The 27,365-nt window shown below is 44.3% G+C and overlaps 2 protein-coding genes across 2 annotated transcripts in view; one reads left to right on the top strand and one right to left on the bottom strand.

The window, feature by feature from the left end:
* Positions 1-21,934, bottom strand: part of LOC137437918 (calpain-1 catalytic subunit) — a 73,171-nt gene extending 51,237 nt beyond the window's left edge. The window contains exons 1-7 of the mRNA XM_068132660.2: positions 21,696-21,934; positions 21,289-21,358; positions 20,230-20,354; positions 19,944-20,077; positions 19,650-19,836; positions 14,215-14,286; positions 12,109-12,194 (exon numbers count right to left, since the gene is read on the bottom strand). Coding sequence (XP_067988761.2) covers positions 12,109-12,194; positions 14,215-14,286; positions 19,650-19,836; positions 19,944-20,077; positions 20,230-20,354; positions 21,289-21,358; positions 21,696-21,929 — 908 coding nt within the window. The 5' untranslated portion in view covers positions 21,930-21,934. The remainder of the gene's footprint in view (positions 1-12,108; positions 12,195-14,214; positions 14,287-19,649; positions 19,837-19,943; positions 20,078-20,229; positions 20,355-21,288; positions 21,359-21,695) is intronic.
* Positions 1-27,365, top strand: part of LOC137437920 (uncharacterized) — a 422,503-nt gene that overhangs the window by 274,197 nt on the left and 120,941 nt on the right. The window lies entirely within an intron of this gene.

Raw genomic sequence — 27,365 nt, 5'->3', positions numbered from 1 at the left:
TCTCTGCTCTCGACTGCTACAAATGCTACTCCACACGAGCGTTTATTCAATTACCAACGACGGTCTACAAGTGGCTGCTCAATTCCGACATAGCTGTCCTCACCGGGACCTGTTCTCTTGAAACGTCACGTGAGGCAATCGAAGTATGACCCTGTCATTGAGGAGGTGGAACTGCTTGAGGCTAACCCTCAGTATGCCCACGTGCGCTACCCTGGCGGTAAAGAGACAACTGTGGCTCTGCATGACCTGGCACCATGTGGTAAGGTCCAAAACTCTGGTGGCTTAGATCCTCCTGTCCAAAAACCACCTGGAATGGACACAGACGCAACCCCGGGGGATCTGTCACACGATCAGCTCGTGAGTTGTAATGAAGATACTACCAGCTTCTTAGATGTTGGAAGCTCTCCGAAGGAGGTTGCTAATGCTCCTCCACTGCACAGATCAGGGTGAGACAGCAAACCACCTGTCCGCCTGAATCTGTAGGGGTTTACTCGCTTATTATTTTGAGAGGGTGAGAATGTTATAGATTGTCAATCCAAATCCTCCTCCATACTGTAAGCCCGAGAGCCTGGATCTTTTCCTCCCCCCCATAGTTAAACAACAACAACAACATCAGCGTCATAGGTTATATATATCCGGGTCTTGCGATTACCCGTAGTGAATTGCGATATTCAAGATGGATGCTGCGTGGGCCCGTGTGGATGGATGATAATTACGGTAGGACGAATAATCGTTATGTTCTTGGTTAATTATTAATGTAGGATTGTTATGCTTATGTATGTAGTATTATTATTAGTATTATTTTGCTTGTTGTATTAAGCGACAGACTTCGCTATGCTTCTGTGTTGTTACAGGCTGTACTGTTCTCCCTGAATAAAGCCTATGTTGTGTGACCTAACGAATCAAGCCTATTCCATTCACTCTTCAGCTTACCACAATGTCCATATGGAGCTGTTGTGTGAGGGTGAGGGTGGGGGGGGGGGATTGGGGGGGTGAGGGATGGACCAGGGGGGTGGGGGGGGGGTGCAGTTATTCCTTGCCATAATTTAACAAATAATATAAATCACAAGAAAGCACAAATAAGTGTTCCCTATGAATATCCCGGAATTCCCCATTATCCGCTGTTTATAAGGATGCCAGCAAATAGAATGAAGCAGAGACGGCATTGTACCTAACATTATTATCGTATTAAGTTTATCAGGAATATATTGATAATTTTAGTGTTAAAATCTTGTTTTTGATCATTCAGATTAATTTTTTTGTATACAAGATCGAGGCTCGTGTAAGAGCTAACATTAATCACAAAAAAACCGGACACACGAAACATACAATAAAGGGAGCGAGAGACAAGATGGGGAGAGAGGAAAGCACACAAGTACAACACCAAAGAACAGGGACAACAGAAGATCTGTGCAAGGGAGGGGGCTTGGGGGAGGAGGCATGGGAAGGGGGGGGGGGGAGTGGGGTTGTTGGAGAGTGGGAAGGGGGGGGGGAGTGGGGTTGTTGGAGAGGTATAAAGCACATGGACACTGCCAGGACTTCCAGGAAAGAAGTCGGTATTGCCGCGGAAGCGCCCCAGCAATCCCACGCTGGAGGATATTTATTTATTTGGCATGGGGGCGGTGTGCTTTGAATGTATCTGTACTTGTTTGTTTCTTTTTCACTTTTTATTTAATGTTATAACTCTTTATAATGTAAAATAAGGCTCTTGGAAAATTTGGAAAATATTCAAAATGTGTACGTAACGTAATACCTGTCGAAAGGTATTAGGTATGTCAACCCATGTGTTGCAGGGTGTTTTCCAGTTGGTGTTGATTTGCAATTCTTGCAAACTTTTGTATAATTTAATCGTTTTCTGTCTCACCGCGTGCGCGGCCTGGTTTCTCTCGGCTTCCCTACCCCCATAGGTGTTCTGTGAATTTAAGTTCTTTCCTTCGCTGTATTGCTTATTTCTTAGATTTTCTCTTCTCCCCCTAACTTCCCCGAACATCGACCACTTGTCTAACGTTTTAAATCTCTTCAAAGTCTCTTCACGTCTCTTCTCGTCACATCACGTCACGTCTCTTCAAAGCTGTCTATGCGCGCACGCTTTCGAAGTTAAGTAACTTTACAATTGTGTATTTGTCGAAACTGTATCTTTCTTTCGGTGTGCGTAACTATTGGTGTGTCTTTAATAGTATTCTTGGTGTTGGTTTTTCATACCTGTGTACAGAATCGTCGGTTAGTTCGTGTCGCGTATTCTGACGCCTAGTGTAGTACTATTAGGCTACTGTGTCTGTAGTACTAGTACAGTGTGTCAGTGTAGTACTGACGTGAAGTAGTGTCTCAGTGTAGTACTGACGCTATCGTGTCAGTGTAGTACTGACGCCTAGTGTAGTACTAGTAGGCTACCGTGTCTGACCTTGGCTTGAGGCTTTGTTTCTGTCTCAGCGGTTCTTCGATTGCGCTCGCAATTACTTTCGGTCTCTATTTTTCACGTTTCACGTTCGGTCTCTGTCTCTGTTTTCATCTCGACTTAAAAAAAAAAAAAAAATCCCTTCTCTGTTCTTATCCGTTGTTCGTTCTTATTTGTTCGTTGGTGCTTCGACCACGTTGTTCGTGATCACGTGTTCACGTCGTTAAAAAATGTTTCAACTGTCCCCTGAAGAACTGTATTCTGTCACAGACTATAACACCTTTTTCTTCTTCTTCTATAAAAGGATGCTTTCGACTTGCTCACCAAATCTATTCATTCCAAAAAAAAATTCCATCTCTTACAGTTACAGTGCCTCTTTCATACATTCCCTAAACTCTCCAGAACTCCACCCATCCTTCAGCGTCCTCAAACGTATTTTTGATTTGAAGGTCTCAAGAAACTCATTTTGCAATAAATGTTCGTTTCCCATTAATCATACACTTTCTAAAATCCAATCTCACCCCTCCCCTCCAAATCTTCCCCATCACCCCTTCCCTCCAAAACTTCCCCATCACCCCTTCCCTCAAAAACTTCCCCATCACCCCTCCCCTTCAAAACTTGCCCATCACCCCTCCCCTCCAAATCCACCCCCTTGCCCCTCCCCTCCAAATCTTCCCCATCACCCATCTCTTTCAAATATTCCCCCTTGCTCCTCCCCTCCAAATCTTCCCCATCACCCATCCCTTTCAAATCTTCCCCCTTGCCCCTCCCCTCCAAATCTTCCCCATCACCCATCCCTTTCAGATCTCCCCCCTTGCCCCTTCCCTCCTAGACTCCCCTCTCACCCCTCCTTCTCAAAGCGTCCTCCCCGCTTCTTCCCCCTTCCAACTTTCACCTTCATCTCCCTCAACCTTCTGCCCCACTCTTCCCCCTCCTCAAATAACACCTCACTGTGCCTCACCCAATCACCATCAAACCTTTTGTCCGCCCCATTCTTCCCTTTCTCCAAGCTATTCTGAAATCTCTGACACACCTTCAACAGCTCTCCCTACCTCTTCCTCCTCTTCCACATCTTACCCTACCGCTCCCCCCCCCCCCCCCCTGTTCTGTATCCGATGCTCCCCCTTCCTCTTCTTTAACAGTATGGACCTCAAACATCCGGGGCCTTTGCTCAAACTTGACTGATCTCTCCATACAGGTTGCTTCTGATAAACCAGACGTGATCTGCTTAACAGAAACTTTCCTCCTTCATGATGTCTCTGATTCCTTGGTATCTCTCCCAGGTTACTCCCTCCTCCGGTATGATAGACCTGAGCCTCGTCCTGGAGGGGGAGTTGCTATCTTTATAAAAAAACTCTCTTCCTCACTCGTGGATGACTCCACTGCTCTCTATCCACCTCACCCCCAGGAATACCTTTGGCTACGGCTTCCCCTTTGCTCCCACCTTTTGTTCATATGTGTGTTGTACCGTCCACCAAACAGTGATGACTCCATCTACATCTCGCTGTCTGATAATATGGACCAACTTCTATCTACCCATCCCAACTCTCTCTTCCTCATATGTGGTGATTTCAATTGTCACCATGCCAGTTGGCTGGGTGTGGGTTCCTCTCTCACCAGCCATGGCTCTTCAGCAAAGGATTTCTGTGACTCACTGGGACTGACACAATCTGTCAATTTCCCGACCCGGATCTCAGTCAACGGAGCATCTTCTCTTCTGGACTTGGTTATGACAAACTTCCCTGAAAATGTCTGCTGCTCTTCTTCTGCTCCAATCGGCTCATCTGATCATGTGCTTGTTAAAGTGGACATCTCTCTGACCATTCTCAGAGAGCCTCCTCAGCGTCGACGAGTCTGGCATTTCACTCAGGCCAATTGGCACGGTCTTCAAGCAGCCATCAATCATCTGGACTGGTCTCCCATCTCTACCGCCTCTGACATCAACTCATCCTGGGAATTCTTCCAAAGTAAATTGCTCTCTCTCATGCACAGATTTATCCCATCTCGTCTTCAGTTGTCATACCCTTCCTCCCGTCCATGGTACACGGAATCTTGTGGTGAGGCTATTGCCCAGAAACAACTTGCTTTCGTCTCCTGGAAAGCAAATCCAACGGAAGGAAATCTCATTTCCTTTCACAAAGCCCGAAACAAGTGTGTGTCCACCCTCAGGAGAGCCAGGAAACAATATCTCTCCGTTCTCAGGACAGAACTCTCTTATCTGTCTCCCTCTTCCAAATCCTGGTGGCGTCTGGTCAAATCTGTTTCTGGTGTTTGTTCCCCCTCCACCCCCTCCCTCACCTCAAACGGCCACACGGCTGATTCCGCACGTGAAAAAGCTGAATGCCTCAACTCTGTGTTTGCCTCTAAATCTTGTGTCCCAAACCCATCCCTCTCTGTACCCACCATACCCAGTCGTACCCAGCTGCTCCTGGACTGTGTGTCCTTTCCTCCTGACAAGGTGGAAAAGTTTCTGTCAACCCTCGACTCTGATTCTGCAACTGGACCTGACGGCATCAGCCCATGGGTCCTAAAATCCTGTTCTTCCGCTCTTTCACTCCCTCTCTCTGTTCTCTTCACCCTCTCTTTTGCTCAAGGTCATCTGCCATCTGCTTGGAAATCTGCCAACATCACCGCTTTGCACAAAAAAGGTGCAAAAACAGATCCCAGCAACTACAGACCAATCAGCCTTCTCCCAATTATCAGCAAAGTCATGGAATCCATCATTGCTTCAGATATGAAATCTTTCCTCTTCTCCAATGGCTTGATCTCTGATCATCAATTTGGTTTCAGACCTGGTCACTCTACTCTGGACATGCTGCTTCTGCTTTCTCAACAATGGATGGAGGATTGGAGGTTCTCAATGCCAAACAGGAAATTAGAGCTGTCTCCCTTGACATATCACATGCCTTCGATACGGTCTGGCACCCCGCTCTGCTCACCAAACTCTCCTCTTTTGGTATCCATGGAAATCTCCACGCATGGCTGGCGGACTTCCTCTCTAGTCGTAGTTAATGTGTGGCCCTGAATGGGTTTCTCTCATCTCCTCTTCCTGTTCAGGCTGGAGTTCCCCAAGGCAGTGTTCTGGGCCCTGTGCTTTTTCTGGTCTTCATCAATGATCTCTCTGACTCTCTTGAAAATCCTCTCTATCTCTTTGCTGATGACTCTACTCTCTGTCGCTCCATTCTTTATCCCTCAGATCGGCAGTCTGCAGCCTCCTCACGCTCTGCAGACCTGGACAAAATCACAGACTGGGCATACAATTGGAACATGTCTTTCAATCCTGACAAATCTCACACTCTTACGATGTCTCTCCGAAAAGACCGACTTGACAACCCTCCCATCCACTTTCTGAATAATCCTCTCCAAGAAGTTCTGTCACTCAAGCTTTTGGGTCTCACTATCTGCCATGATCTTTCCTGGGAAAACCACATTTCAAATCTGGCCTGCAAAGCCAGTCGCCGACTGGGCATCCTCCGTCGTGCGAAGTCCTTCCTTGGCACACCTGAGCTCCTCACCACATACAAGGCTTTCATCCGCAGCTCAATGGAATACTGCTCTCCCCTCTGGGCTGGTGCACCTGCCTCACACCTAGGTCGTCTTCACGCTGTTGAAACCAAAGCATTCAGAATCATTGGAATCTCCCGCGATGAAGCTAACTCCAAGGGCCTCTCACTCACTCACCCCAGGCAGGTTTTTTTTTTTTTTTTTGTTTTTTTTTTTTGGTATACAAGATCGAGGCTCGTGAAAGAGCTAACATTAATCACACAAAAAGACAAACCGACACACAAAACACAAAAAACAAGGGGAGCGGTAGACAAGATGGGGAGAGAGGGGGAAGGACACAAAAGAGAGGGGGAAGGACACAAACACAACATTTGAGAGCAGGGACATCGGGAGGACTTGGGGGGAGGTGGGAGAGGATTAAAACATATGAACACTGCAAGGACTCTGGGGTGAATTACCGTGGGTAGAAAAGATCAAGGTTTTCGATGGGGGAAGATAAGAGATGGTGGTGAACAGCTGTTTTAAAGACCTGGAGGGAGGAGTGGGATTGAAGGGAGTGGGGGAGTTTGTTCCAGAGGCGGAAGAAAAGGGGAATGAAAGAGTGAAGGTGAGCAGAGAGCCTAGACTTTGGCAGTTTAACCAGAAGAGGGTTGCAGGCAGATCTTGTGCGACCTGAAGGAATATTGGGGGGACAGAGCACAGAGAGAGCTGGGGGAGCAAGGCCGGAGAGGAGTTGGTAGAAGACAGAAAGACCACCAACCTGCCTGCGGTGAGTGAGTGAAAGGCCCTCGGCATTGACTACATCGCAGGAGATTCCAATGATTCTGAAAGCTTTGGCCTCAACAGCGTGAAGCCGAGCAAGGTGTAAGGCAGGAGCACCAGCCCAGGGGGGGGAACAGTATTCCATTGAGCTGCGGATGAAAGCCTTGTATGTGGTGAGGAGCTCAGGTGTGCCAAGGAAGGACTTCGCACGACGGAGGATGCCCAGTCGGCGACTGGCTTTGGAGGCCAGCTTGGAAATGTGGTTTTCCCAAGAAAGATCATGGCAGATAGTGAGACCCAAAAGCTTGAGCGACAGAACTTCTTGGAGAGGATTGTTGAGAAAGTAGATGGGAGGGTTGTCCAGTCGGTCCTTTCGGAGAGACATTGTAAGAGTGTGAGATTTGTCAGGATTGAAAGACATGTTCCACTTGTTTGACCAGTCTGTGATTTTGTCCAGGTCTGCAGAGAGTGAGGAGGCTGCAGACTGCCGATCTGAGGGATGAGGAATGGAGCGACAGAGAGTAGAGTCGTCAGCAAAGAGATAGAGAGGATTTTCAAGAGAGTCAGAGAGATCATTGATGAAGACCAGAAAAAGCACAGGGCCCAGAACACTACCTTGGGGAACTCCAGCCTGAACAGGAAGAGGAGATGAGAGAAACCCATTCAGGGCCACACGTTGACTACGACCAGAGAGGAAGTCCGCCAGCCATGCGTGGAGATTTCCATGGATACCAAAGGAGGAGAGTTTGGAGAGCAGAGCAGGGTGCCAGACCGTATCGAAGGCACGTGAAATGTCAAGGGAGACAGCTCTAATTTCCTGTTTGGCGTTGAGGACCTCCATCCATTGTTGAGAAAGCAGAAGCAGCATGTCCAGAGTAGAGTGACCAGGTCTGAAACCAAATTGATGATCAGAGATCAAGCCATTGGAGAAGAGGAAAGATTTAATATTTGAAGCAATGATGGATTCCATGACTTTGCTGATAATTGGGAGAAGGCTGATTGGTCTGTAGTTGCTGGGATCTGTTTTTGCACCTTTTTTGTGCAAAGCGGTGATGTTGGCTGATTTCCAAGCAGATGGCAGATGACCTTGAGCAAAAGAGAGGGTGAAGAGAACAGAAAGAGGGAGTGAAAGAGCAGAAGAACATGATTTTAGGACCCGTGGGCTGATGCCGTCAGGACCAGTTGCAGAATCAGAGTCGAGGGTTGACAGAAACTTTTCCACCTTGTCAGGAGGAAAGGACACAGAGTCCAGGAGCAGCTGGGTACGACTGGGTACGGTGGGTACAGAGAGGGATGGGTTTGGGACACAAGATTTAGAGGCAAACACAGAGTTGAGGCATTCAGCTTTTTCACGTGCGGAGTCAGCCGTTAAGCCGTTTGAGGTGAGGGAGGGGATGGAGGGGGAACAAACACCAAAAACAGATTTGACCAGACGCCACCAGGATTTGGAAGAGGGAGACAGATAAGAGAGTTCAGTCTTGAGAATGGTGAGATATTGTTTCCTGGCTCTCCTGAGGGTGGACACACACTTGTTTCGGGCTTTGTGAAAGGAAATGAGATTTCCTTCCGTTGGATTTGCTTTCCAGGAGACGAAAGCAAGTTGTTTCAGGGCAACAGCCTCACCACAAGATTCCGTGTACCATGGATGGGAGGAAGGGTATGACAACTGAAGACGAGATGGTATAAATCTGTGCATGAGAGAGAGCAATTTACTTTGAAAGAATTCCCAGGATGAGTTGATGTCAGAGGCGGTAGAGATGGGAGACCAGTCCAGATGATTGATGGCTGCTTGAAGACCATGCCAGTTGGCCTGAGTGAAATGCCAGACTCGTCGACGCAGAGGAGGCTCTCTGAGAATGGTCAGAGAGATGTCAACTTTGACAAGCACATGATCAGATGAGCCGATTGGAGCAGAAGAAGAGCAGCAGACATTTTCAGGGAAATTTGTCATAACCAAATCCAGAAGAGAAGATGCTCCGTTGATTGAGATCCGGGTCGGGAAATTGACAGATTGTGTCAGTCCCAGTGAGTCGCAGAAGTCCTTTGCTGAAGAGCCATGGCTGGTGAGAGAGGTACCCACACCCAGCCAACTGGCATGGTGACAATTGAAATCACCACATATGAGGAAGAGAGAGTTGGGATGGGTAGATAGAAGTTGGTCCATATTATCAGACAGTGAGATGTAGATGGAGTCATCACTGTTTGGTGGACGGTACAACACACATATGAACAAAAGGTGGGAGTGAAGGGGAAGCCGTAGCCAAAGGTATTCCTGGGGGTGAGGTGGAGAGAGGGCAGTGGAGGGCGAGTGAGGAAGAGAATTTTTTATAAAGATAGCAACCCCACCTCCAGGACGAGGCTCAGGTCTATCATACCGGAGGAGGGAGTAGGTTGGTGGTCTTTGGTGGTTGGTGGTCTTTCCGTCTTCTACCGACTCCTCTCTGGCCTTGCCCCCCAGCTCTCTCTGGGCTCTGTCCAGCAAATATTCCTACAGGTCGCACAAGATCTGCCTGCAACCCTCTTATGGTTAACTGCCAAAATCAAGACTCTCTGCTCACCTTCACTCCTTCATTCCTCTTTTCTCCCACCTCTGGAACAAACTCCCTCACTCTCTTCAATCCCACTCCACCCTCCAGGTCTTTAAAACAGCTGTTCACCACCATCTCTTATCTTCCCCCATCCAAAACATTGATCTTTTCTATCCCCGCTAATTTCACCCCAATTCCACTTTTTTGAAATACCAACTTCTGTCCTGGAAGTCCTTGGTGTCCTTGTGTTTGATACTTCTGCCACCCCCCTCCCCCCAAGCCCTCTCCCTCCCACACATCTCCCTGCTCTTAAATGTTGTGTGCCCTCAAGTGTTTGTGTGCCTCACCTTCTCTTGTCTTCCGCTCCCTCTTTTTATATATTTTGTTTGTTTGGTTGATTTGTTTGTGAAATAAATGTCAGCTCTTTCACGAGCCTCGATTCAGTATTTTAAAAAAAAAAAAAAAAGGGGGGGGGGGGGAAAAGGGGGAAAAAAAAGAAGGTTTGAACAGAAAACGTCCAATTATGTATTCACACGAGCAAAGAAGCCTTCATTAAGGATGGGCTAATTCCCCCAGAAGTAGAGATGGGTTAATTACCCCAGAATTAGAGATGGGTTAAGTACCCCAAAATTAGAGATGGGTTAAGTACCCCAGAATTAGAGATGGGTTAAGTACCCCAGAATTAGAGATGGGTTAAGTACCCCAGAATTAGAGATGGGTTAAGTACCCCAGAATTAGAGATGGGTTATTTACCCCAGAATTAGAGATGGGTTATTTACCCCAGAATTAGAGATGGGTTAATTACTCCAGAATTAGAGATGGGTTATTTACCCCGGAATTAAATATGGGTTAATTACCCCAGAATTAGAGATGGGTTATTTACCCCAGAATTAGAGATGGGTTAATTACCCGAGAATTAGAGATGGGATATTTACCCCAGAATTAGAGATGGGTTAATTACCCCAGAATTAGAGATGGGTTATTTACCCCAGAATTAGAGATGGGTTAATTACCCCAGAATTAGAGATGGGTTAATTACCCCGGAATTAAATATGGGTTAATTACCCCAGAATTAGAGATGGGTTATTTACCCCAGAATTAGAGATGGGTTAATTACCCCAGAATTAGAGATGGGTTATTTACCCCAGAATTAGAGATGGGTTAATTACTCCAGAATTAGAGATGGGTTATTTACCCCGGAATTAAATATGGGTTAATTACCCCAGAATTAGAGATGGGTTATTTACCCCGGAATTAAATATGGGTTGATTACCCCAGAATTAGAGATGGGTTAATTACCCCAGAATTAGAGATGGGTTAATTCCCCCAGAATTAGAGATGGGTTAATTCCCCCAGAATTAGAGATGGGCTAATTACCCCAGAATTAGAGATAGGTTAATTACCATAGAATTAAAGATGGGTTAATTACCCCAGAATTACAGGTGGGTTAATTACCCCAGAATTAGAGATGGGTTAATTCCCCCAGAATTAGAGATGGGTTAATTACCCCAGAATTAGAGATGGGCTAATTACCCCAGAATTAGAGATAGGTTAATTACCATAGAATTAAAGATGGGTTAATTACCCCAGAATTACAGGTGGGTTAATTACCCCAGAATTACATTTGGGTTAATTAGAGATAACCCCGGAATTAAATATGGGTTGATTACCCGGGAATTAAAGATGGGTTAATTACCCCAGGCAAAGAGACGCCAGACGTCACACACTGGGAAGTTAAAATGCGTTACTAAACATGAGGGAAGACACCAAGGCCGGATAACATATTAGTAGACCCATGTATTAGTAGACCTAACATATTAGTAGACATAACATATTAGTAGACCCATGTATTAGTAGACCTAACATATTAGTAGACCCATGTACTAGTAGACATAACATATTAGTAGACCCATGTATTGGTAGACATAACATATTAGTAGACCCATGTATTAGTAGACATAACATGTTAGTAGGAGGGAGAGGACACCATGACAGTACAGTTTGCTAAACTATGCACAACTTGTTTAAGATGAGGGAAAGTTCCCAAGCAATGGAAAGAAGCCAACATGATTATCCTCTTCAAAAAGGGAGACATTTGGGATGTTATAAAGTATCGTCCAATGAGCTTACTGTCCAATATTTATAAACTTTTCACTGCGGTCTTGACCAATAGAATGGAAGGCATTGTAGATGGTAACCATCCAAGAGAACAAGCAAGCTTCAGAAGTGGATATTCCACCATAGATCACATACACGCCATCAATCAAATGAAGGGGAAATGCCAGAGAAGTAATAAACCTCTCTGGATGGTATTTGTAGATTATGAGAAGGTATTCAAATCTGTAGAAACACGGTCGCTGCTGGACGCATTTCATGAACAAGAAGTTGAAAGGAAGTAAATTGAATTACTACAAAATATTTACACACATTGTACAACTACAGTGACGCTACACAAAGGAAGTGGTAAGATCAACATCAAAAAGAGACGAGGGGACAATATCTCGCCCAAATTATTCACTGCTTCTCTGGAATATATATTTTGATCACTTCAGTGGAAGGATAAGGGTGTCAACATTAACGGACAAAAGATGAACCATCTAAAATTTGAACCGACGTTGTTGTTATCGAAGAAAGCTTAGAAAGACCACCCCCCCCCCCCCCACTCTCCCACCCCCCTCCACTCTCCCACCCCCATCTCCCTTCCCATGCCACCTCCCCCCCCCCCCCCCCATTTTCTCTCCCTCCCACAGATCTCCCGATGTCCCTGCTCTCCATCTTGTTCTCCCGCTCCCTTTATCATATGTTTTATGTTTTATGTGTCAGTTTGTCTTTTTGTGATCAATGATAGCTCTTACACGAGCCTCGATCTTGTATACAAAAAAATAAATAATTCTTCCAGATTCTCAGTATGTTCCAGACCTGTCACTCCATGAACCATTCCACTCCACCTTTCCCCATGGATTGCGTAGACGAACGAGTGACACCGGCTCTCCTCTCAAGTTCACCTGCAAAGAGTAACATCCTGAGTTTAACCTGATTTCGTGAGCTGTGGTTTATCATGGAAACAACTAACATGCATCACTCTTTCATAGTTTCATAACTACAGCATCGATGGCAGCCATTATAGTGGGGGACCTTCGTGCAGAAGTGTGCACTTCCGGATAAAAGTGTGAATTTTGGCACACAAGTACCTTAGACCTTGACGATCAAAAAAATTGATGGAAGCACTTTGCCACGCCCCTTTTATGGCCGCCATCTTGGATTTCAAGATGGCCACCATCGAGAACCTATTTTCCACAATATCTCGGAAGCTAAAATAGCTAGAGAGTTCATTTCAGTGGCTACACCCACATTTTTTTGGTTAACAAATCATATAACTTTGAAAGAGCTCAGGTGGCAGCCATCTTGAATTAATCGAAAATTCAAAATGGCCGCCATTCACGACATACTTTTAATAATATCTTGATAACCAAACAAGCTAGAAAGATAAATTTGGTGTCTTCACCCATATTTGTTGGGTCCAGGAATATAATGAAGTTAATTTTAAAGAGCTAAGGTGGCAGCCATATTGAATTTCTCAAAAAATAAAAATGGCTGCCATTTGCGACATAATGCAATGATATCTCAATACCCGAGCAAGGAAGGAAAATCAATCTTGTGTCAACATGCATACTTGTTGGGTCAAGGAATTATATTTAAACAAATTTTAAAAAGCTCTTGAGTGTTATATGAGATTATGAGATTTATATGAGATTCAGTGTTATATGAGAAATCAACATGGCTGCTACGTGTGTCATATTTTTAATGAGACGTCAACAACCAAACAAGCTAGTAAGGTCAATCTAGGTCAATCAATGAAATTTATCGATTTGACTGAGCTAAGATGGTAGCCCGGCATGATGAATATCACAAACTATATACAAAAACAAGGATAAATGACATTCATGACGTACTCAAAACATAATGTCTGCAAAAAAAGTAATTATGTATTCACCATACGTCAGTCTATTCTAACATCTGTTGGATAAAGTATCAAGGAGCACATTGAAAGATAACAATTATTCGAAACATAATTTAATTAATATTTGACCAACATTTTGAATAGTCCGGCAGCTATATTGACTGATTCTGTTTGGATGAATTACTAGATGATGACAAATAGGAGTGAAAATTTGAGATGGCGTCCATCAGAGGTTAATGAAATAATTTACGGGGTGTTAGACACTAGATTGGACTTCCTGGTATGTTTAGTTATTTAAATATCATTGAAAATTCACACTTTTATCCGGAAGTGCACACTAAGGTGGGTTTTGTTTACTAAGGTCCCCCACTAAAGATGGCGGCCATAAAAGGGGCGTGGCAAAGTGCTTCCATCAATTTTTTTGATTGTGAAGGTCTAAGGTACTTGTGTGCCAAAATTCACACTTTTATCCGGAAGTGCACACTTATGTGGGTTTTGTGTACTAAGGTCCCCCACTAAAGATGGCGGCCATAAAAGGGGCGTGGCAAAGTGCTTCCATCAATTTTTTTGATCGTCAAGGTCTAAGGTACTTGTGTGCCAAAATTCACACTTTTATCCGGAAGTGCACACTTAGGTAGGTTTTGTGTACTAAGGTCCCCCACTATTAGTGTTTGCACTCCGGAAGTGGGCTGCCATGTAATCCCAACTAAGAATGACATATTTCTGTGAGAAGGTATGTTGTGGACAACTTGTGTTGGGTCAGGCAATCAAAGTCTTCCAGAGGTTTATCAAATGCCTTTTTGTACAATCGTTACTTTTAAGCCTCACAAAGTGTAAAGTGTGCTCGTCATGAGTAAATGTTCCTTTGCTCTTGATCATGAGCTTTGACATGAATGTTTTAAAAACACAAACATCGAAACATTTCACCACAATAAGTTTCATTTCTAGTTGCTGTAATCTATGCTGCCTTGTTTACTGCGGCATATTCATGACCTAAGTCCCCATGTGGAGCAGGTTATGCAAAATGGCGTTTACCTTTGCTTGTTGAATTAAATGTTGTTTACCTTGCCCACAGCTGTGATGGAGTACGAGTGACCGAGAATCAACCCCACCGGGCTGAGTTCCTCCATACTTTGCTAAACAACAAAAATGAAAAAAAAAACTTTATTGTACCATATCCAGGGAAATTCCTTTTCAATGATACAGTGAATTCAAAACATCATATAAACTAGAACAGCACTCAGGAGAGAGTATACCTCCACCTGGTTGGCCACTCTGCCATATAGCCCAGATCGGTGGAGTGTCGCAGTGATGGTTGTCCTTCTGGAAGTTTCTCCCATCTCCACACAGGATCTCTGGAGCTCAGCCAGAGTGACCATCGGGTTCTTGGTCACCTCTCTTACCAAGGCCCTTCTCCCCCGATTGCTCAATTTGGCCGGGCGGCCAGCTCTAGGAAGAGTCCTGGTTGTTCCAAACTTCTTCCATTTAAGAATTATGGAGGCCACCGTGCTCTTGGGAACCTTTAATGCAGCAGAAATGTTTTTGTGGGCTTCCCCAGATCTGTGCCTCGACACAATCCTGTCTCTGAGCTCTGCAGGCAGTTCCTTCGACCTCATGGCTTGGTTTTTGCTCTGATATGCATTGTCAGCTGTGAGACCTCATATAGACAGGTGTGTGCCTTTCCAAATCATGTCCAATCAATTGAATTTACCACAGGTGGACTCCAACCAAGGTGTAGAAACATCTCAAAGATGATCAAGAGAAATGGGAGGCACCCGAGCTAAATTTCAAGTGTCATAGCAAAGGGTCTGAATACTTATGTAAATGTGATATTTCAGTTTTTTCTTTTTAATAAATCTGCAAAACTTTCTAAAATCCTGTTTTCTCTTTGTCATTATGGGGTATTGAATGTAGATTGATGAGGAAAAAATGAATTTAAACGATTTCAGCAGAAGGCTGAATCATAACAAAATGTGAAAAACGTGAAGGGGTCTGAATACTTTCTGAATGCACTGTATACATTAAATACAGACTTGGCATTTAATATGGAATATTTTTTTGTGGGGGTGAACTTACTTTTCAAGATGACTTCGAACCAAAAGTTCATTGGAATTATGTTGAAATTATTCTAGATTTTGTTAATGTGACCTTTAAAGAAACAAAAACCACATTTGACATTTCGAAGCAAATAAATTGATCCTTGAAAGTGATGTAAACTGATATCGAACTCAATTCATGGACAGTACTGTGTTAAACTTCTGTACGTTTTCCAGAAGTATCTCTTTATTTTGCACATTAGCCAAAAAAATTTTCAACAAAAACAAAAGCTAAATTATGACTGGGATTACGGACAGTAAAATTACAGTTCAGTACTTCGTGTAACCCCCACGAGCATTCAGGAGAGCACGACCACGTCGAGGCATGCTGCTCACGAGATTTGCCAAGGTTTGGACAGGAATCGCTTGCCATGCAGTGACAATAGCCTGCTGCAATTAACGCACAGAGGTCGGCTGCTGGTCCAAGTTGTCGATTTGACATGTTGATTCTGCCCACAAGTTCTCTATCGGATTCATATCCGGGGACATGGCAGGCCACTCCATGTGCTCTACACCACGGTCAGCAAGAAGGTGTTGGATCATGCGAGCACGATGAGGCCGTGCATTGTCATCTTGGAAGACAAAGTTTCCTCGAAAGGCTGCACGAGCAAATGGAAGCAATGTTTCTTCCAGAATGGCCCTGTACTTGAACTGGTTCAGGTTTCCATTCAGAACAACTAGGTCAGTTTTGCCCCCTGCATGAAAAGCAGCCCAAACGGTCACCCCACCACCTCCAGCTTGGACTCTTGGCACTATACAATCTTCGTTGTAGGCTTCATGCACTTGTCTGCGCACTCGGACGCAGCCATCTTGACGATGGACCAGAAATCAAGACTCGTCACTGAAGATCACGTGATTCCAGTGTCCTGGCTGCCATTGACAGTGCTCTCTGGTCCACTGCAATCGGCGCTGGTGGTGTTGTCTTGTCAGGCGTGGCATTCTCAGGAGACGCCTGGCACGATAGCCTGCTTGAACCAGTCATTGGTTGACTAGCTTTCTGGATACAGGCACATTTGTCAGTTGCTGCCACTCAGCCCTAAGCCGATTAGCTGACTTGGTACGGCCATTGCGGACTAACCGGTGCAGCTGGCGATCATCCCTCCTTGTGGTTCTGCGGGGACGTCCTGGCCTCGGTATTGGAGTAGGGACACCCTTCTGAGCATTTCGTTTCAGGATCTTTGACACCTGACCTTGAGTGATGCCATGCTGCCGAGCAATAGCACGCTGTTTCATGCCGGAATTTCGTAAAGCCACTACTCCATGACAAACAGCATTGTCGAGTTGACGGACCATCTCCAGAGGAAGTGGCAATAACTTTTGTAGATGTGCAGCAGTTGTTTTCCACTAATACAGAACGCAACAACCCTTATATACCCGATTGTGAAGCCAATCGTCAAATGTACCTGTCCGTACATTTTGTCACGCCACCTGTGATATAATCCTGTTATTGACTTCTTGCTGCGACAGACAATCAGTGACATGGTTCTTTTAACAATGAAATCACCGAAGCATAAAAGAAACTCACCAGATTGATATTCTGAGTTCAGACAGGAAACCCAAGTCAAGAAAAAAAAAAATTCAATATTAAATGCCAAGTCTGTATATTGTTACGGACCGCGGATAAGATGTTGGTTTTGCCGAGCGGAGGCCCCGCGGCCCTAACAGTTACCCCGACTAACCCGATTCCCGAACGTTGGCCGGATCGCGCCACAGATATTCAATAGGGAAAAGACAAAGGCGACACGGATGTGAAGAAGAAGAAGAAGAAGACAAAAAAAAGGTTTGCAATACGAATATAATTTATTTGCTATTTACAGGACCAAAGAAACCAACGAAGAAGGAAAGATAAGAAAATAATTTACAGAAGATATTAGAGACACAGTGCAATGCTAGCTTACCTACAGTCTTAATTAACCCAGGACAGAACAAACAAAAGACAGACTCACGCGGGGAATGATGACAGGAATGGCAGGAGGTGGATGGCTGGAGGGGGAGGAAGGTCCACGGGTACTGCAGCACGATCGGCGCGTTTAGCAGCCGTCGTTCCTTCGCGGCCCTGCTCAAGAACTGCCGTCAAGGCCCCAAGCTGCTGTTGTTGCTGCTGTGGCTGCTGCTGCTCTGTGGACGTCGCGTGCTTTGCCAGGACTCGTCTGGTCCAACCACACAACTGAACAACGTGCTTGCTTCTTGCCCAACTCTCTTGCTTGGTCCAACTTTGGCGAGCAAGGCGACGAATAGCAGGCTTTGTGCTTCCCTGGATGATCTCTTTGCAGTACCTGCGCGCGCGCTTTTATAGCGCCTCCGGCGATCAAGCCGCCGGCCTTCAGGACACGCCCATCGGTGTGCTCACCTCGGCCCTGGTTGGTCGCGCGACCCTCTGGCTCCGCCCTTGATGACGACGGGCGGGCACGCCCTTCTTCCCCGACCCGAGCACATGTTCAATGGTGGTTTTGGAGGGGATGTAATTGGCAATCGAGGCTTGGCAATGATGAAAGGGGAAAGTGAAAGGAATCTACTCTATTTCACTTGGTGCAATGGAGTGTCATCTTAATGGAAGACAAGGCCTTACCCTAATACACATAATAAAGATATAACTATCAACCAGGGGGAAATCTATGATTGGCTAACGTGTATGCTTTATGGAATTAACTACGGGAACGCCCTTTGACCTTTATACATAACTGGAGTAAGGAGGGTCCAGAATAAAGCAATATTGCACAACAATTTACTATACAATACAACACAATAAAAAAACATAATCCTCAAAGCCGCAATAATATATATTGATGATGAAGCTTGAATTTATGTGTATTATAACTTTACACATAAAGTTGAATGGATTTAAATGAGGTTTTAAAATTGCATTGCGAAGGTTTCTTGTTGGGATGTTTTTGTGCGGATGTATCATGGATTTTTCCAAAAAAATCCGTTTTCTGCAGGGATGGATTGCAGTGTTCCACATAGCAGGAACTTTTCTTACCTCACTTGTTTATTTTTCACCCTTTCACCTGATCTCAAGAAGCCATCTTGCCCACAGAGTCAAATGATTTTTCAAAGTCTATATAACAGCAATATACATCCTTATTCATTTCCAGGTATTTTTTCTATTAGCTATCGTAGCCAGGTGCTTTCCCTTCAGTCAGCCTCGGAAATTGCAGCTGGTGTTCCAAAAAGTCCGTTTTCTGCAGGCATGGGTGCTTTCACGTATCGGGAACGAGCAGGGGTGCTCAGTGTTGCCCGGTGCTGTTCTAATCCTGTTGGAATTTTGAAGAAATCAAATTGTTTTTTTTTTTTTTTTTTGGGTGCCTAAAGCGTTTCCCTACACCCATTAAGGAATGGGGTCGAGGATCATTAAATATTATCTTTCGCATCGCTGCAAAGGTTTAGTCACTATGGAGCGATTTTAAAAAATCCAAAAAGCAACTTAAAAAATATATATATATTTAATTTTTTTTTTTTTTTTTTTTTTGCCTAAAACACTCTTAGCACTCACTGATAAACCTCAAAGTTTGACGAGGATCAATTACCTACCAATGCAACATGCGTATGTCTTATGTCCATTAATTACGCACTGTTGGAAATTGAGTATGTCTATTAATTATTATGTACCATTGGTACAATACATACATGTACAAACATTGGTACATATATACATACAATGTATATATATATATACATACAATATATACATACATATATACATGTACATACAATACATACATTGGTACATATATGTCAATATGTTTATTAATTACATACTCTTGATATGTGAGTACGTCTATTAATAATATAATAATGGAACGTTCGTTGATCTATTTTTTTTTTACATATACAATACAATATATATATACATACAATATACAATACAATACAATACAATACAATATAATATACAATATATATACATACAATATATATATATATATACAATATATATACATACAATGTATATATATACATATACAATGTATATGTATAAAAACCACCGTTTATATGTATGTACATAACATATACGTACATATATACATACATATATACATGTACATACAATACATACATTGGTACATATATGTCAATATGTTTATTAATTACATACTCTTGATATGTGAGTACGTCTATTAATAATATAATAATGGAACGTTCGTTGATCTATTTTTTGTTTTAGCAAATTTTTCAGCAAATAATATGCAAGCTTCACCCACCTGGACGGTGAGTAAACTGCTAGTTAAAACATAAAACACAAGTGGCATGGAACACGTGCATAACAAAGCAACAGGTGACTGTTGAGGAACAGGAAGCAACGGTTCTTCTTCACCCTAGCATAGTCGAGATATCCTGATTGGCTCTTTCCTTTACTTCATTAACTGTGTGGTGATGTGAGGTGTTGAAATGGATTCACTTACCCCGGGGTAGGTTTGTGCTCCCAACAGAGCCTCAGCTTCCATTGCCTTCACAATCATGTCCCACGTGTTACTGGGCATGTTACTGGGCATGTTGCTCAGCATGTGAATGTCCTTGATGCCTCCAGTGAAATCCACAAACGCTTCTGTGATGTTTCCTCCACGGACGGACTCGTACGAACCGCACAGTCTATTGGAACAAAACAAGATGGCGACTATGGGTTTGTTTTGAGTGTTTATCGACCCTTCAGATGAATACAGAAAGCAGGATGGTTTCACAAAGTAAGCCAACCTTACTTGGCGTAGGCCTTTTCCAAGAGTGCTCCCCAGAATTCGTTGCTTTCCTTTGATTTGACAAACACGAGGTCGTCATTCTTGGTCGGTAGATGATCATCCACCACGACATCGACCCACTCACCAAATCTCCAGAACTGTGGGTACACATTCCGAAACCGTCGCACACTCGAGGTATCATGAGCGCAACCTGACAGTCTGTGTGCAGATCACCTGGTAAATTATTTCATATCGAGAGGTCACACCCATTGGGTTATAGCTGAAGAGGAGACCGAATATAGACATTTACCTGAAAGTGAAAGATGCCAGCGTAGCCTGTGTTGGGATCAAAACTCTGATCCATTGGCACCACCCTGGATAGTAGTTTGTCATCCAACGTGAGGGATGCAAGTGCGGCCAAGAACCAGCAATTCCCTGCACCAGAGAATTCATGCCTTTTGCTAGGACTTGTTCATGACTTCATCCTTCATCTCACTTTCAGCACCCACAATATCACGCATTTCATTGATCGATGACCACCCTGGGATGATTACAGACAACAAGGCCGTTCTACAACTATAGGGGATGCCTCTTTGTGGTGGTTGTACCCCCCAACGCAAGTCCGGGCCAATTCTTCCCCATTCTATCTTTACTGTCCGGATTTATCAGGGCAACGCAGTCACGCTCAGAGTGCCCCATGGACCGACCCTTTCCCTCTTGTTTCTTCTCTTTCTCCCTCTCTAACTCTGTCGTGGCCCTGACTCCGTGAAGGTGAGGGTACGCCATCCTAGATTTTGTTGCTATTTTTGGTGTGGGCCTAAAAGACCTCTCTACACCCACTAAGGAATGGGGTTGAGGATCATTTAATATTGCCTGTCATATAGCTACAAAGGTTTAAACACTTTAGAATTGGTGGTTTTTTTTTTTTTTTTTTTTTTGTATTTTTTTATTTATTATTTATTTATTTATTTATTTTTTTATTTAATATTGCCTACAAACATTTTTTTATTTATTGTAGAATTTCTTTTTTTATTTTTTATTTTTTATTTTTTATATAGCTACAAAGGTTTAAACACTATATATAGTGAGTTTTTAGAAATCCCCAAAAAAAAAAAAAATCTTTTTTTTTTTTTTTTTTTTTAATATAGCTACAAAGGTTTAAACACTATATATAGTGAGTTTTTAAAAATCCAAAAAATTCCAACTTTTTTTCAATAATTTCTAAAGTTTATTTTTGCGTAAAACACTTGCTGACACTCACTGGTGAACCTCTGAAAGTTTGACGAAGATCCGTTTGGCTATCTCTGAGAAAAATGGCGACAGACAAATACACAAATGACCCTCTTATAGTATGTATAGATCTACTTACCAAGCTCGCCCTGGCAGAAGTCGAACCTGCTCGTGTCCTCAACCACAAACTGTGGGTTGAAGCAAATCTCCTGTCAGACAAAACCACAGGAATGTCTGAAAATTACAAATCCTGAGGATATGGGTCCAAAGTGGGGGATGTATTATTATAGGCATGAGGATATGGGTCCAAAGTGGGGGATGTATTATTATAGGCATGAGGATATGGGTCCAAAGTGGGGGATGTATTATTATAGGCATTAGGATATGGGTCCAAAGTGGGGGATGTATTATTATAGGCTGAATACCAGTAATAAATAATTTATTGTGTGTGTGTGTGTGTCAGCTCTATTACGAGCCTTAGCCCATGTATTTAAAAAAACACAGATATGAAAACTCATTCAGGGGTCCTTCCTCCATAATACTTACATTTGGCCTTTTCCATGTGATGTCTTTGCTGAAATTAGAGCTTGGGCCCAACATGTAGTACCCCAGGGAGTTTGCTGTAATCGGAAATTTCTCATCATTAAAGAGCTGCCCTTGGGAAAGTGACTGTAACTGCAGCTCTTGAAAGTCCTGGCCCAGGAACTTCTTCACGACCCCTTGTGGACCATGATGTTTCCTGCCTCTTAGGACTTCCTCGCAAGATCCCGGGAGCCACATACTGAGTGCCTTATCTGGGTAAGACCATGAGTACACATTATAAAGTGTTGGTGCTGAGAAAGTCTTCCTTGTCACGATTTGTATATGTAATACTAATACATCTGAATCCATGAATGGAGCCTTTTCACATTTTGTACTTTTCACCTTTAAACAGATCACGTGATTGTGGTTTGTGGAACAAGCTTATCATTAATACAGCATTGTGTGTTCATCATGCTAACTTCACCAGCTTCAGGTTTTATTTAATTTGTCAGATTAACGTAGAAGAAACGAAAGTGTTGTTAGGCAAAGAAGGAACATATTTCATGTGGAGTCATTAAATGCATATAAAATGTCTCATTTTAATCACAAAAATTATACTTTAGGTTTCTAAGTCATTCAGTAATATGTGTGTATCTATATGTATATATATATATATATGTATGTATGGATATATTTAACTAAGGAAGCACACTAACCCGATGACATGACGCTGACGTCATGTGCATAAATTATACCAACACATCACCTCCAAACTAGGGGGCATCCGTGTGGTACTCAAGTCTTTGCAGACTGAGATTAAAGCTCTCTGGTCACAAATAGACAAAGGCAGAGATGTTGATCTAGATTTCGCCCTCATTATGCACATGACATCAACACATGATGCATGACGGTATAATTTATGCACATGACGTCATACCTCGTTTATATATATACCTTATATATATATATATATATATATATATATATATATATATATATATATATATATATATACATACATACATACATACATACATACATACATACATACATACATACATACATACATACATATTGTTACATGTATGGGGGGTAGGCAATGAAATACCTTAGTCCAGATAGGATTGTATAGATCAGCATGCGCTGTGTGCCATGTCGCCACCTTCATGTATCTAAGTCAGGGCCAGATGTCCGGGTAAGCGTTATGTGTCTCCATGCGGGGGGTGGTGCTATGCTAATTAATTAGGGCATATGGATAAAATTCCCAGTGTGTAAATTGCCTTTGTGATTTTTTTTTTTGTTCTTATAACGCACACTCGGATAGCCATGTGACCGGCCCATGATTAAAATAATGTAATCGCCAACGATACCCAGACGTGATACCCAGACGTTACCCAGGCTTGCTGATATAGTTTGAGGAAGATCTAAAATACCAACGTTTTGCATCAGAAGACAGGAGAGAGGGACACGTAGAAGGAGAAGAGGCCCAGTTGCTCGATACTGAATGTCACGTGGCAAAATTCATTTAAATAATGAATCAATCAGTGAAGAAACAATCGGGAGTCTTCTGTATGTGAACCGGGACTGGTTCAGCAACTACAATCCCTGACTTAAAATAAGAAACTTCATCCCGCTGCACGTTGGTCATTCTAATCGATCTCAATCCACTCAATCTCAATCGTCAATCCACTCATTGACTCTGTTGCCCTGCTGTTGTCTTGGAGCCAACTTCAAAGCAGACATATCCTCGCTGGCTGTATCGATATGGCAGCCAGTGTGCTCCTTCAGTCTCTTCTCAACTGCTGCCAGTACGCATTGTCCTTCACAGTGTGCATTCCCACATTCAACGTCACGCACAGCTTGATCTATGGACTCGGGTTCATCTGCACAGTTCGGTGATACAAGGTTTCACGCTCTGAGGACTTTTGCAAAGCTACTGGCATGTTGGATTCATCCTGTGTGGACCCACTGGACAAGATCCTTTTAAACATGTTCACAGCCGGCTCTTCATCTATTTATAACCTGCTGGGGTTTATGTTACAAACTTGTTACCTGAGATAATTTTGACACCTCGAAAGTGGTGAGTTAATTCATAGCTGCATTGATATCTGTGACATTTGTAATTTATTAATTTCTGGATTATTAGGAAAGTTATTAAGGGTTTCTTTTAATCAGTATGATTGCTTTAAAGGTAGACAGTCGGGATTAAAAAATATTACTTATAAAAAAAATCCTTCTGTCTCTTGTCGAATGCTGGTTTTACTGGTTAAACAACAAACACGGCATATTATTGTCCATAAATCTTTTCTACCATGATCCCCTGTATAACTGATGGTGGTCCACTTTGGTGCCTCGAAGTGGACTTGTAGCACATGGAAAAACTAGAACGCCATTCAGTAGAGCGCATACTCCCGCCGTGGGTCAAGTTGGAATAGTACGATTTCACAAAAGTTTGAGGGAGTAGTTCAGTGACAACACAAGACAAGACAACACAACACAAGACAGACACTGCACAGATATATATTTAGAATATACAGAAGATAATGTTAAAAAAAACAAGGCAATTTCACTTGCATTTTCGGATTCAGCGTTCAATTCTATATAAGTGAGTGTATTTTGAGGCATGTGTGACTTCAAATAAAATTGTAAGCCAGGAAAAAAGGATCGTTTCATTCCTTAGGGATACAACATGTAAAACTGGCCCAAACGTCAAAACAAAACTCGCTCATTTTAAGTCGTACAAGCTAATGCGACCACTCATTCTTCTGGGAAGAATCCCGTGCACATGCTGGTCACGCTTATAACTCACCTAAGTCTTTATAAGTTCATCAAATACTGACACCGCGATTGACATTCGCTGAGGTAAATGTTGATATTGTGGCGGACATGAAAGCACTGACGTGGTGACATCACCCTGCACACCAAGTGGGGGTGGGCCACGCCGGGGAGAGAGGCGTGGCCTCAGGATATACACGGGGCGCGCAGCCCCGAGCAGCTCAGTGCTGCAGTTTGAGTGCTTTGAATAAAGACTCTTTTGTATGAACCGCGTTGTCCGCTTGCTCCTTTCGCAAGCTTTAGCGCACGCAGCACCGCGCTTCATTTGGTGACCTCGACGTTGGATCTGCCGTAGCGATCCTTCCGAACACGACGCCATTGCAATGGCAAACAACATGATGTCGTTCAAACTTCCCGAATTTTGGGAGGCCCAGGCCGAAGTTTGGTTCGTCCAAGCTGAAGCCCAGTTTCACCTTCGGCGCATCACCAGCGACGACACGCGCTACTGCCACGTCGTCGCCTCCCTCGGGCCCGGCACGGCCGCTCGAGTTGTGTCCGTCCTTCGCCACCCACCGGACGGCCACAAGTACGAGGCGCTCAAGCGGCTACTCCTAGCCACGTTCGGCCTCACGGAGGACGTACGGGCCGACCACCTCCTGGATCTCCCCGAGCTCGGCGACACGCGCCCGTCGGTCTGAATGGACCATATGCTGTCGCTGTTGGGCGACGAAGCCCCTGGTTCTCTATTCCGGGCGCTTTTCCGTCGCCAACTACCAGCACAGGTACGCCTCGCGTTGGCCGGGACCGTGATAACGGAACCCCGAGCACTGGCTGCCGAGGCAGACAGGTACTTCGCGGCTTTTTTTTTTGTTTTTTTTGTATACTGAATCGAGGCTCGTGAAAGAGCTAACATTTATTTCACAAACAAATCAACCAGACAAACAAAATACACAAAAAGAGGGAGCGGAAGACAAGATGGGGAGAGAAGGAGAAGCACACACCCACAACATTTGAGAGCAGGGAGAAGTGTGGGAGGGAGAGGGCTTGGGGGCAGGAGGGGTGGGAAGGGGGGGGGGGGTGGGAGAAGTATAAAACACAAGGGGACCGAAATTAGCGGGGGTAGAAAAGATCAAGGTTTTGGATGGGGGAGGATAAGAGATGGTGGTGAACAGCTGTTTTAAAGACCTGGAGGGTGGAGTGGGATTGAAGAGAGTGAGGGAGTTTGTTCCAGAGGCGGGAGAAAAGAGGAATGAAGGAGTGAAGGTGAGCAGAAAGTCTTGATTTTGGCAGTTTAACCATAAGAGGGTTGCAGGCAGATCTTGTGCGACCTGTAGGAATATTTGGGGGACAGAGCCCAGAGAGGGCTGGGGGGGCAAGGCCAGAGAGGAGTCGGTAGAAGACGGAAAGACCACCAACCTGCCTGCGGTGAGTGAGTGAAAGGCCCTTGGAGTTAGCTTCATCGCGGGAGATTCCAATGATTCTGAACGCTTTGGTTTCAACAACGTGAAGACGGGCTAGGTGTGAGGCAGGAGCACCAGACCAGAGGGGAGAGCAGTATTCCATAGAGCTGCGGATGAAAGCCTTGTATGTGGTGAGGAGCTCAGGTGTGCCAAGGAAGGACTTCGCACGACGGAGGATGCCCAGTCGGCGACTGGCTTTGGAGGCCAGATTTGAAATGTGGTTTTCCCAGGAAAGATCATGGCAAATAGTGAGACCCAAAAGCTTGAGTGACAGAACTTCTTGGAGAGGATTATTCAGAAGGTGGATGGGAGGGTTTTCCAGTCGGTCTTTTCGGAGAGACATCGTAAGAGTGTGAGATTTATCAGGATTGAAAGACATGTTCCATTTGTTTGCCCAGTCTGTGATTTTGTCCAGGTCTGCAGAGAGTGAGGAGGCTGCAGACTGCCGATCTGAGGGATGAGGAATGGAGCGACAGAGAGTAGAGTCGTCAGCAAAGAGATAGAGAGGATTTTCAAGAGAGTCAGAGAGATCATTGATGAAGACCAGAAAAAGCACAGGGCCCAGAACATTACCTTGGGGAACTCCAGCCTGAACAGGAAGAGGAGATGAGAGAAACCCATTCAGGGCCACACGTTGACTACGACCAGAGAGGAAGTCCGCCAGCCATGCATGGAGATTTCCATGGATACCAAAGGAGGAGAGTTTGGTGAGCAGAGCAGGGTGCCAGACCGTATCGAAGGCAGGTGAAATGTCAAGGGTGACGGCTCTAATTTCCTGTTTGGCGTTGAGGACCTCCATCCATTGTTGAGAAAGCAGAAGCAGCATGTCCAGAGTAGAGTGACCAGGTCTGAAACCAAATTGATGATCAGAGATCAAGCCATTGGAGAAGAGGAAAGATTTCATATCTGAGGCAATGATGGATTCCATGACTTTGCTGATAATTGGGAGAAGGCTGATTGGTCTGTAGTTGCTGGGATCTGTTTTTGCACCTTTTTTGTGCAAAGCGGTGATGTTGGCTGATTTCCAAGCAGATGGCAGATGACCTTGAGCAAAAGAGAGGGTGAAGAGAACAGAAAGAGGGAGTGAAAGAGCGGAAGCACATGATTTTAGGACCCGTGGGTTGATGCCGTCAGGACCAGTTGCAGAATCAGAGTCGAGGGTTGACAGAAACTTTTCCACCTTGTCAGGAGGAAAGGACACAGAGTCCAGGAGCAGCTGGGTACTCTGGGTACAGTGGGTACAGAGAGGGATGGGTTTGGGACACAAGATTTAGAGGCAAACACAGAGTTGAGGCATTCAGCTTTTTCACGTGCGGAGTCAGCCGTTAAGCCGTTTGAGGTGAGGGGGGGGGGGGGGGGATGGAGGGGGAACAAACACCAGAAACAGATTTGACCAGATGCCACCAGGATTTGGAAGAGGGAGACAGATAAGAGAGTTCGGTCTTGAGAACGGTGAGAT

This window comes from Myxine glutinosa (genome assembly GCF_964187855.1).
Source record: "Myxine glutinosa chromosome 12 unlocalized genomic scaffold, kmMyxGlut1.1 SUPER_12_unloc_2, whole genome shotgun sequence".
NCBI lineage: Eukaryota > Metazoa > Chordata > Myxini > Myxiniformes > Myxinidae > Myxine > Myxine glutinosa.
Note: the sequence above shows the minus strand (reverse complement) of the source record. Positions and strands in the feature narration are given on the sequence as shown.